Here is a 12,320-nt window from a genome sequence, read left to right as displayed (position 1 = left end):
CTTGCTTGCCCATGGGCTCCACGGGTTATTACGCAGGTGCCCTCAATTCCCATGCTATGCCCTATCCCGTCACCACACTAGCCTGGGGGAAAATCTCACTCTGGTGAAGCCCACCTCTTTGAATTCACCTCACCCCCTACTCTGCATCTGCACTGGCACATGTGGCTGACAGAAAATGCACAACAGAGCCAACCACTTTGCTTTAAATTTGTGACTGCTAATCTCGCCAGGCCCTGCGCCCTCTCAAGCCCTCTCCACTTCCCTAGCATCCTCCACTCACTCTCCCCCTCTCCTAGAAGCCGAATTCATACCTAGTCATCTCTCAGGTCTCTAATGCGCCTTCATCCTCACTCTCAGCTGGAACAAGCCAGAAGAGGTGAGAGGAATCTACGAGCATCTCCCTTCCCACCCCACCCCTCCCCCTGCATCTGGGTGTGCACTGAACGCCTGTGCTCCTAGCACATACACACCCCTAGTGCCCCAGATACGTCCCTTCTCTGGAAAATTCCCATCAGCAATCAAATTGCAGTGTCATTTCTCTCATTTTAACAAAACAAGCCCCTCTTGACTTCATGCTTCCCACCAGCAACTGCCTCAAGGCTTTGCTCTGCTTTAGAAAAAGACTCTTTCAGAAAGCTACCTGTACTTACTTCCAGTTCACCACTGCGCTATTTCTACTAGTAAATACTGGAAATAACCCGAACATCCAAGAATAAGGGAAGCAGGGTTGGTGAAATCAATGGAATATCATTTAGACACAAAAATGTATGAAGTTTTCATGAAAAATGCACATATATAATAAAACAAACCCATAATAATCAACAGCTGCATACACAGCATGATCTTCATTTTGTTAAAAAAAAAAAAGAAAGTGAAGCTTAGAAAGGCAGCAGCCCCTCCATCATGGGCAGACCGCCACTGTGCCCTACAGACCTGCTCCTCGGATTTGACATTCAGCTCGTCCCGAGACACCAGCTCAAGCACATCTTCTAAGGGCAGGGCCAGGAATTCCTCCGACATGGACACCTCCACAAAGTGCTGGTGGATGAAGCTGTTGGCTGCATCATACAGCACAGCGCACATCATTGTCTCAGCAAACTGGCGCACACCCAGGCAATTTTTGGGGTGAAGCCTATTGCATAAGAAAAAAATGGGGAAAAAATTCAGAGGAAGAAAGAAGATTATCTTCCATCATTCTCAGGTTGGTTCTGGGTACGGCCACAGAACAACAACAAAATGCCCTACAAACTCTGTCCTCAGCTTTGGAGAAACTCCCTGTGTGACACTGGGTGCATCTCTCGGACTCAACTTGTAAAGGTATAAAATTAAGACAGACTATCCTCACAGGTTCTGCCTTGTGGGCCTGGTGTTCTGTGTGCCTGGGTGGGATGCGCTCTCTGGGAAGCCCTGGGAAGCAGCTCCCAGAAGAGAAGAAAAGCAAACACTTACTGGAAAACCTGCCTGCTTTCCTTTGGCTGCCAACATCCTTGGTTGAGTGCCCACCTCTGGTCACCAGGAAGGCACTGAAGGTATAGAATGGGAGCTTAAACCCAGAGGAGAGATGATTCTCTAACATGGGGACCCTTATACTTTTTTCTATTTTCACACAGAAAGAGGCTCTAGAGGTCTAATTGTTTAGACATCCAGAAACAACTTCCAGGCACTATCACTTATTTTGTACCCTCAGTGAGTCAAGTACTTTGCCAGGCCTTGTACACACATTCTCCAGAATCTTTTTAACAACACTGCAAAGTAGTAATTGCTCTCATTTTTAGATGGAAAACTGAGGCTCTGAGAAACTAAGAAGGAAGTATCATTGGGGCATGGTAAACTGCACTGGTCTAAAAATCCTTTTCTAATCATCTTTTAGGTGACACTACTTTGTAACAGAGACTGGATCCAGTGTTTACAGTGATGACCTCTAAAGCCTCTAGGTGGAGCTGTTATCCCCTGTGAGAGTAGCCAACTTAATCCTTTCCAGAATGCCTACTTAATCATTCTCCAAATTCTTGGGAATATAGAGATAAACTAAGTCCAGTCTGTCTCCTTAAGAAGCTTACAAATGAGTAGGAAAAACGGTTTATGCCCCACACCTCCACGTGCATCCCTCCAGCCTGCCCCAGAAGGCATCCCAGGGCAGGGTCATGCCAGGCTCTGGGACTATGAGCACTCCATCTGCAAAACCCGGAAGAGGACCACTTATCTCACAATGAAACCACTCACTCCACACCCAGGAGAGGACCCCCCTGCATGTTGGGCATCATTAACACGGTTATTAGGACTAGCTGCACACACAGCAGTGCTCAGTGACGTCCATGAGCACCACACGGGCAGGATGTGGAGAGCAGGCAGCGTGCACAGAGCTGCTAAGTGAATTGGATTGCTGGAGCGGGAGAGGGAGAGGACAGCTCTGAGAGGAGATGAGGTTCAGGAGGGCAGGAATGCTGGTCTTCAGGCCAGAGACCTGGTGGTCAGATTACTTAGGTGGAGACCAGGCCTTGGAGAGCACCACAGACATAGTGCTCGCTGTTCTGGTTTCTCCCTGCATGTGTGGAGCCCAGCACTAGTCCTCATGTCCAAGCCTCTAGTGGTTAAAAGGTGGCTTTTACCTTAGGACTAAGAGCTCTGCCTGTCTCTAGAGGGGGAGGAAAAGCCTTATCTGCTCAGTCATCTAAAGGTCACGTTAAGTGCTGGACACAGGTAGAGGTAAATCCGTGGTCGTTACCCTAAAAGAGCATACAATGACTGGTCCCAGGGGGCTTGAGGGGACAGAGAGTCCCAGGAGGTAAAATCTGGGTGGACTCTTAAACAGTTAAAGGAAAACAAAGATCAAGAAATAGCAGGAGGGGGAAGAATCTAAACAAAGAAGGAGATGTCTGTGGAACAGTTAGGAAGCACCGAATCAATCAGTTCAGTGGGAACAGTCAGCTAAATAAGCAGCTAGTCAGATTGGAGAGAGAGGACCAGAAGAAGAGGTACAAGTCAGGCCAAGGGAGAGTGCAGTCAGGGGTTCATAAATCATGTTCCTCAAAGGTTCAACCCAAGGGACTGGGCACTGCCTGATACTGGTTTCAGGAAAGGTCATTTCTGCAGAGTACCTTCCCAGCTCATTCCCTTCATAACACTAAGTGCCCCAATGACTCAGAAAATTAGCAGGGGTTCCAGAAATGAAATGGCCATGCTCCTCACCACAGGCCAGGCCCACCATACCACATCACCTCACCGTTCTCGGAGGAATGTGCAGCAGGCATCTTTGATGCTCTGCAGCTGCAGGAAGCTCGCCCCCATCAGTAGTGACTGGACATTTTGCTGGTCAATGGCAAGGTGGCCGTTGTAGGCAAAGTTGATGAGAGCCTCCAGGGCGCTACAGGAAAGAGAAAGGAGCTCTTTAGAGATGGGTTTGGCCCACAGGAGACTCAGGCCCTAAGTGAGCTGACATTCCTACCTGGGGAATAGATGGGCCCCACTCTAAAATCCATTTCATCCGTGCCCTTTGAGAACCTATCTGAATGGAATAATTACTTCACCACAGCCAGACTCATTCTACTTCTTGTCTTTATTGCCCAAATAATTTTGTAACAGAAAATTCTAAAAAGAAAGCAATTACTCACAATATCACTAATGAACAAGTCAATGGTGGTCATTTTTTTAGGTTCATTTTCAGTCCCTATTTGCCTCCATGCATAAACTGTATAAATATAAATAATAGTTATGAGGCCCTTTACCATGATGCTACACTGCCTTCATGTTTATTGTTTTTAGTGGCTGCTATACAGTATTTCAGCATGTGCTCATTTCCTTTACTGCTAAGCATAATAGCTAGTACCATCTTACTGCCATTATAAATAATGGTTTTGGATTATTATTTCTTTGCGATAAATTTCCAGAATGAGATTTCCAATATTTTTTTCTCCCAATTCATACTGACAGTGAAATCCAAACTCTGTCTATAGGGCTGTATGTGGTCTGGCTCCTCTCCATCTCTGACCGTATCAACTTCCACTTTGTCACCCTCTCACTCTATCCCAACATGCTGAACACACTCTCACCTCAGGGCCTTTGCACTGGCTGCTCCCTTTGGTTGGAGGGCTCTCCCCCAGATGGCTTACTCCCTCATTTCAATTAAGGTCTTGGCTCAAACGTCACCTCATCACAGAGGCCTTCCCTGGTCACCCTGAAATAGCACAGACCCCACCACCACCACCATCATCATTCACTAGCCTTTACTCTGCTTTACTTTTCTGACATCACTTTCACTTCCCAGCCATATCATGTGTGAATCTGTTTATTGCCATATCCCCACTACTAGAAGTTGGCACAATAGGGGTGGTTTCTGCTTTATACCTCAGTGCCAGCCTCAGCACACATCACAGGTGCTCGGTCTACCTCTGTTAAAGGAAGCACCTAGACTGTGCATGGTGATCAGCTCGGCCTTCAGACACAGACCTCAGAGAAGAGTGTACATTGACTGCCCCTGAGACCCACTTCTGTGCCTTTCGTTATAACTACCTAGCCTGAGATGTCTGCCTTGCAGTGGGTAATATAAATCCTCTCCGGGTACTGGGGCAGATCACCTTCAATCATCCCGAGGGGACCACAGTTTCCTAGCTCCTTTCTCCTGAGTTTCCACCATTGTGAGATTAGGCAACAAACAACAGGTTACCAGCTAGTGTTTTAGAGTCACTGGTTTGTTTCTTGTCTCTAGCCCCATGAGAATGTCATTGCCCTGTGTCACCTTGCATGTCATGTTTGCTGTTGCATTTCCAGACCCCAGAACAATGCCAGGCACACAGTAGGTGTGCAGGGGGCCCCTGAAAACAGCCTAGGTTATAAACATACAGCCTCAGTTCATAGATTTGCAGCAAAATCCTTTAAGTGACATAAACATGCCTTTTTCCACTCAAGGCCCCAAAAGGCATACGATGGAATATGTTTATATAAAGTCTTTAGACAAAAATCAGAAAGGTATTTCCATGAAGAGTGTCTAGTACTAAGCAACTCTAGGTGTAAGGACAACTTCAAATAAGTGCCTAACTGATGTGGTTTCAGGGGTTAGGTACTGCCACCTGTTCCTAAAATTACCCCAGGGAAGAATTCCTCAACCTTGGCACTGTCGACATTGGAGGCCAATACTATTCTTTGTTATGGAGGGCTGTCCTGGAGAAAGATGTTTAGACGGGATAATCTTTAAGCCTGACCTCCTTGGGCTTCAATATTCTTATCCATCAGACAACCACAATTTCTGCCACCTTCTAGACCTGTGTTGCCCTATATAGTAGCATTTAGCAACATGTAGGTATTTAAAAGTACATTTAAATTAATTGAAGTTAAGTACAATTTAGAATTCAGTTCCTCAGTCCCACTAGTCACATTTCAAGTGCTTATAGCTACATGTGACTAGCGGCTACCATTCTAGAGAGTACAAATAGAACATTTCCATCACTGCGGAAAGTCTTAATGGACAACACTGATCTAGACTGAAGACAAGACTCTTATTTGAAAAAGATTTTACCAGCTAAAATGGCTAGCACAGCAAAGTGCAGAGGATTATATACTACTACCTTTGTACCTGTCCTAGGTAAAAAACATATCTTGGACTCTAGTTCCTATTAAATGTATACTCTAATAGAGTAAAAACACAAAAACTCCCCTCATTTTACCCTGTCTCAGGCCACCAGCTGATAATCACTATGTGCATGGAGCTGTGCTATAGATAGTGTGTCCTTTTGCAGGCCCCCAAGTGGCACCAGGCACCAGGCAGAAACTGCGCCTGGGAGCAGCCTGTGAAACCTAATGGCAGAGTTTAGTACCTTGGGTCCATTCCTTGCATTACAATCTCATCCTGCTTGCACTCCATCATGTCATTTGTAAACATCGCGTGGAAGTACGGGATGGAGGCTGCTAAGACGATCCGGTGAGCACTGAATTTGTGGTCCCCAATCTGTGGGCAAAGTAAAATACAAAGAGAGATACTGAGGAACACAAGCACAAAGGCCCAACCTGTCCCTTCCACAGCGCAACCCATCCCCTGCTGGAATGGCACCAAAGGCATCCTACTGCATGACAGCCAAGGCTTATCCTGAAGACCCTTGGGTATTTTCAACTCAGTGTACTCAGTTACAGAAGAATGTAAACAACACATTTTAAAATGGTTAAAAAATGTAAGCCTGAATGCTTCGAGTGGTAGTTTTACTTATATGGCAGTTTTCACTGCACCCTCCCCCCCCCGACTCCCCCACCAACTCCAAGATCTCATTTCTCTAACACTTAATCCTGATCCAGTTTTATTAGAAGGCAGATGAAATAGACAAACTGGCCAAGAACCTTGAAGCCCCTAACAGTAGGTTCCTCAAGAAGAGACAATACATAGTGACAGGAAAGATGAGAAACATGACCAACCTTGAATAGGGGGCGCATGTGGGGAATCAAGGACAGAGCAGGCATGGTGGGCACAAAAGTTGGAGGGTCCTTGGGTACCAAGCAGGCTGTGGCAGACCACAAGAAGCCCAGAGTTTCTCTTAGGAAAATGACTCTGGCAGCAGCCAGCTGGAGGCTGGTGCTGTGGCCTGGCTGATGCTCTGTGTGGTCCACAGGGCTCGGGCCCACAGCTCTCACAGCAAGAGGCAAACTCTAGTCGGTGTGAAAGCCTTACCGACACATGACACATCATTAGCCTAGGGAGTTCTACAAAGTGATTTCCAAGTATCTGCCAAGAGGATATTCCCTTTATGGGCTTTGCATTTACAGCTCCAAGCTGCATAAACATCTCCACTCTTCAGAGAGAACACGTCCCCCCGCCCTTCACCAAGTTTCATAGAAGCGAGACGCCTGAGCATCGCGCTACCTGACGCTGGCCTCCTCTCTGCGGCTCCTTTACTTGAGGATTCTAGCTCAGGTTCTGCCACTATGTTCTCTTTTTCACTGACCTTTAGGTATATTATCTGTGAACTATCCTTTAAGATCACACACACAACCTCCCAAACAACAAAGGATCCTTATCAGATTCTATGGGTACCTCATATAATCCATGTTGCTCCTCTACTACTGGTGTTGGGGACATTAAATGACTGTCTGCTTTGGGGTTTTTTTCCCAATAAAAAATCAAATCACAGTAATACATACAACTGTTTCTTAAAGTTGTTCCACACGGCTTATATTGAAAGCCATCAGCTTGGCTCCCTGTTTCTTGCTCCCGGGGCAGCCTCTTTCTTCTGCTGTTTATACCTTCCTAAGTAATCCACCTATAATAGTACTTCTTGAATTTTTACTTTTAGTTATTACTCATGGTAGTCGGTCCCAAATAGCCCCAATGATCCCTGCTTGAACTGTTCTGATCTCTGTCTTTTATGTTAAAGGTTCTCTTTAAATGTCTTGTGATATTTAGTTATCTGCTCACACTTTTAGAAGCTGTCTGAAAACGGGGCGGGGTGGCTGTCTAAGCTGGTCAACTTGGGGACTTCACATACGAGTAGTCAGGCAAGAATCTGCCATTTTTACTGAGGACTTCTAGAAGTAGTCGTACCTTTAGAATGCTCTCCCTGGGGCTAATTTTTATCAGAGGAGGATGGTCCAGTCTCTGGTACGGGAGTGACTGCAGGCAGATATTCTGGAAACCGAGTGAGAGCAAAATGGCCCTACCATTCAGTTTGTTCTTTTTATTTTTAATTTATTTATTTTTAAATATATCGTTATTGATTTCAGAGAGAGGAAAGGAGAGGGAGAGAGAGAGCTAGAAACATCAATGATGAGAGAGTCATTGATCGGCTGCAGCCCGCAACCCGGGCATGTGCCCTGACCGGGAATCGAACCCTGATCGTCTGGATCCTAGGTCGATGCTTAACCACTGAGCCACACCCGGCTGGGCCCTACCATTCAGTTTAGATCCTTGTCTTAAAGGCTTTACTTTCCGTTTTGCTCCATACTCCATCCCTTCCACACTTCGTGTACCTGTTTCAATATCTAAGGCTAAAACCCGTCTCCTGAGTGGGGGGGAGGGACTGAAGACATCTAATTGCTTTTCACACAGACTTTCAACTAATCTTCCTGTTTTCAGTATTTGGTTTCTTCAGCTCTGGAACTGTTCCAGGGTCCGCATTACAAATCCTCTTTCTTCTTAGCTTCTCCCCCCCGCAGGCACTTTCGGTTCCTCGGCCCACTACATCACACAAGCTTTTTTGCCTTCAACATTCCATTGACACTCATTTGCTGATACCTTTCTCCCCTTACTATCACTCTAATGGGATTACGGGAGGGAATGGATGTTAAAATGTGTGTTTAATTTGCTGTGTTCAGCTGCTATGCATTCATTTTTCATCTAGAAAGTGGGGAAAAATACAAAAGAACAAGCTGTATGTGCTGTATGAACTGGGTGAGCTGATTTCCAAAAAAGCTCAGCTAAAAAGAAGACAGGCCTAATTTGGGATATGCTGGCCAGATTACATCTGAATTCTGTGTTCAGTTAAGGGGAACAACAAATTTGTCTTTATCTAGAAGAAGGAGACCAAGATGGGAAAGGGAAAGCTATTCATCTTGAGTAATAGCTAAAGGAGAGTCAGTTTGGACAAGATAACTTAGGGGGGACACAACCGTTGTCGCAGTCTCATATCTTAGATGGCCTATCACACAATGAGGGCAGACCTAGAAGTTACGGGGAAGCAGATTTTAGTTTAAAGAATAAGAGTATTTAAAAGGGTCCTTCACTGGTTCTAAACTACTAAGGGACCTTCCAATTCTACAATCCTGAGCTCCCACACTTTTGTGAAAAGCTTTAAAAACACCAAATACTCTCATTTGTAATCTGTTTTTAAAATATCACTTAACAAAAATGAGATGATCATTTATTGAGTTCCTTTTGCTAAGTACCCATTATACATATTTTCTTATTTTTGTCCTCTGCATTAAGTAGCTACTGTGAATTCTGTTTTATAGATGAGTAAACCAAGATTTGTAAGTTAGGAAACTTGCCCAAAAGTTAAATAGCTGTTATGTAAAAAAAAAAAAAAAAAAGAAAGAAATTATACTTGAGTTGTTTACTGGGAGAGTTTAAGAGGAACTCAGTAATAATTCCCCTCCTCCCACCTCAAATTCTCAGCCAACTGAGAAACTTTTTAAATAAAAAAACGCCTGACCGGTGTGGCTCAGTGGTTGTACGTCGACCTATGAAACAGGAGATCTCCGTGCGATTCAAGGTCAGAGCACAGGCCCAGGTTTCAGGCTCGATCCACAGTGGGGGGCGTGCAGGAAGCAGCTGATCAATGACTCTCTCTCATCATTCATGTTTCTATCTTTCTCTCCCTCTCCTTTGCTCTCTTTGAAATCAATAAAAACATATTTAAAAAATAAATAAAATAAAAATAAATTAAAAACCTACACACATGATAAAATTATAGAAAATTAAAATACACAAGAGAATAAAAATAAAACTGGGGAAATCTGAATAAGAGTGGTAGACTATATCAATGTGACAGCATACCATAGTTCTGCAACATATTAACACTGGGGAAGCTAGGCAAAGGGAACAGGGGACCTCACTGTTATGATTTCTTATAACTGCCTGGGAATCTACAGTTATCTCAAAATAAAAAGTTCATTTTTAAAAAGGTACAAAGCAAATGGGAAATCAAAATATTATTTTATTACTGATGTATCTAATACTATAAACTATGGCTTATATAGGACAAATATGTTCCTTATTTTAACATCTTGAATTACATAGGTCCCTAAGATATGAGTAACTGAAATCCTCACAAGTTCAGTCTGATTAATAGCACCCCTAGGCCAGAGATGAAAATGCAAGAGTTTTAGGCTCAGCTCTATTACAGACAGATATAAGCAAGCTGCCCAATTCTACCACGCTTCAGGTTTCCAGGTTGGAATACAGGATTTTACTTATGGGGGCAGGGCAAGGAATATAGTAATAAATAAGTAAATGTTCTTGAGAGAAGCACTATAAATACTGGTAAACATTATTGTAATAAATCTATTAGACAATATTAGAAAGTACAGCACAGCATTAAAGGTCAAAATACGTGCCAATCTCTTCATCTGTGCTCACCCCAAGAGGAGACACAGAACAAGCTACACGGCATATACAAACTGAGCCAGCTTCCAGGCCAGCTGTTCCCTTTTGTATGACACAGGCAAATCTCTTCCTCTTCACCCCAAGCCTCAGTTTTTTCATCTGTAAATAAGGGGCTTGAACTGGATGTGGTTTCTCAACAGGTAGCAGTGTGTTAATAACAGCCTAACACAAATTCAGTAGAGCTTTTCCCTTTGATCATGATGACATCTACATACATTTGAAAAGTAACTGTACACACATGTAAAGCATATCATTTATCTGGCCCACATGTGGATTTGGGGGCCCCTTGCAATAACTATGCGGAACCCCTGTGGCATGCAAACCCCTGCACCACAAGTTCTCTGAGGTCCCCCCACGTTAGTAGAGTCTAAGGCTGTAACTAAGCAAAAGGAACCAGCAATCCTGGGGCCCTTATCATCTACCTAAGTTTTGACATGCCCCCCCCCCCATTCTTCCTTGGAAAGACTGGGAAACTTTCCATTCTTAGCCCTGCCCTGGTGTTATCTTTGGATCAACAGGGATAGTGTAGCATGACACCACAAATTCTGTTCCCTATCACAGGCAAGTGTGGCTCAAGATTCAACCAGCTGCTTATTCAAGCAGGAAAAGCAGCAGGGCAAAATCTAAGCTGGGAGTAATCTGAGACAGGTGTTCCCAAAGAAAGCAAAAGATGACCAGAATAGATTTCTTTTTGATGGAAAGCATTTAGATACTATTGCTCCTGCCTTCAAGGAGCTCACAATGGACATAAATAAAACAGTAAGTGAACAGTTAAGTGCCCAGCCTGTGCAGACATATTACCCTTGGGATCAGTGGGGATTAAGACTAAGCTTTTAGGCAGTCACAGGAGATGCTGAAACTGCATAGTAAGTAGTAACCCATAATTTTACTGAGCACAAACTTGCAGCATAAAGGCTATGAAACTGGTGTGTAAGAACGCGTCTATAATGGAGATGTAGCAGGGATGAATTAATCTCTAAAATTCCTTTAGATTAAAAAGTCAATAATTATAAATTTTTTAAGAGATCACATATCATGGTAGTAAGAACAGGTACTGTGGAGCTAAATTACGTGGGTTCAAACCTAGGTTCTGCCATTTACTAGCTGTGACCCTGGGCTAGTCACTTAACCTCTGTGCGTTAAATTAGGTAAACAGTACCTCCCTCATGGGGTTATTCTGAGAATGAAATTAGCTAACATCTGTAAGGCATTTAACACAGTGCATGACACATATTAAGTGCTATATAACTGCTTGTTAAAGAAAATGTCCTCAAATTTAGAACTAATTTATAGAAGTTATTTTTAAGACCTTTAGAAAAGGGGTCAGCAAACTATGGTCTATGGGCCAAAATCTGGACTGCCTCTTGTTTTTGTGCAACCCATGAGCTAAGTGTAGTTTTTACATTTTTATATGGTTGCCAAAAAAATCAAAAGGAAACTTCTATTTTACGGCATGTGAAAGTTATGTGAAATCCAAACTTCAGTGTCTACATATAAAGTTTTATTGGAACACAGACATGTCCATACAATCGCAAACTTGAGTAGCTGGAATAGTGACCAATAACCAGCAAAGACAAAAATATCTGCGCTGGCTGGTATGGCTCAGGTGGTTGAGCATTATCCCCTGCACCAAAAGGTCGCCGGTTCCATTCCTGGTCAGGGCAAATACCCAGGTTGCAGGTTTGGAAAAAAAAAAAAGAGAGACAGAAATATTTACTATCTGCCCCTTGATAGGAAAAATTTGTTGACCTCTACTCTACAGTTAGAGGGAACAAATATTATGAAGAGTGGCATAAACATTCTCTAGAAAGGAAAAGATACTGATCACTTATCTAAGACCCCCTACCCTGCCTCAGCCCACATCATACCTGATTTTCTGCTGATATTCACAGACTCCCCCTGCTGAATTGTCTGCCCTTGTGGAATTCAACACTGAGATAAACACTGTGGTTTACAAAATGTTTGGTCCTTTTAAAAAGGAAATGAGCTAAGCCTGCAATAGAGGCATTCATCTTGGAGCCATTAATGGCGTGTATGGGCCTGCCACCACCAAATGTGCCTTTTATTTTAAACTTCAGTTTCTTAATCATAGTTACACAATTATTCTCTTTCTCCATTCCTCCCCCCTGCCCCTGGAGTTTAAATGCTAATTAGCCTCAGCAAATAATGCAGCCTTGTCCATCAGAAATGTGGAAGGTGGGTTGCAGGGTGATGCCTTGAAGCATCAACCTTCCTACCC

General features: G+C 43.7%; 1 protein-coding gene across 4 annotated transcripts in view; it reads right to left on the bottom strand.

Annotated features, from left to right (window-relative positions):
- The window catches only part of KLHL18 (kelch like family member 18), an 82,915-nt gene that overhangs the window by 13,008 nt on the left and 57,587 nt on the right, over window positions 1-12,320 (bottom strand). For all 4 annotated transcript variants that reach the window (XM_081159771.1, XM_081159769.1, XM_081159772.1 and 1 more), the window contains exons 2-4: window positions 5,811-5,941; window positions 3,224-3,364; window positions 934-1,132 (exon numbers count right to left, since the gene is read on the bottom strand). In XM_081159771.1, coding sequence (XP_081015897.1) covers window positions 934-1,132; window positions 3,224-3,364; window positions 5,811-5,875 — 405 coding nt within the window. In that variant the 5' untranslated portion in view covers window positions 5,876-5,941. The remainder of the gene's footprint in view (window positions 1-933; window positions 1,133-3,223; window positions 3,365-5,810; window positions 5,942-12,320) is intronic.

This window comes from Miniopterus schreibersii (genome assembly GCF_964146895.1).
Source record: "Miniopterus schreibersii genome assembly, chromosome: 15".
NCBI classification, from domain to species: Eukaryota; Metazoa; Chordata; class Mammalia; order Chiroptera; family Miniopteridae; genus Miniopterus; species Miniopterus schreibersii.
The sequence above is the reverse complement of the archived record's forward strand: the minus strand, read 5'-3'. Positions and strand labels throughout refer to the sequence as shown.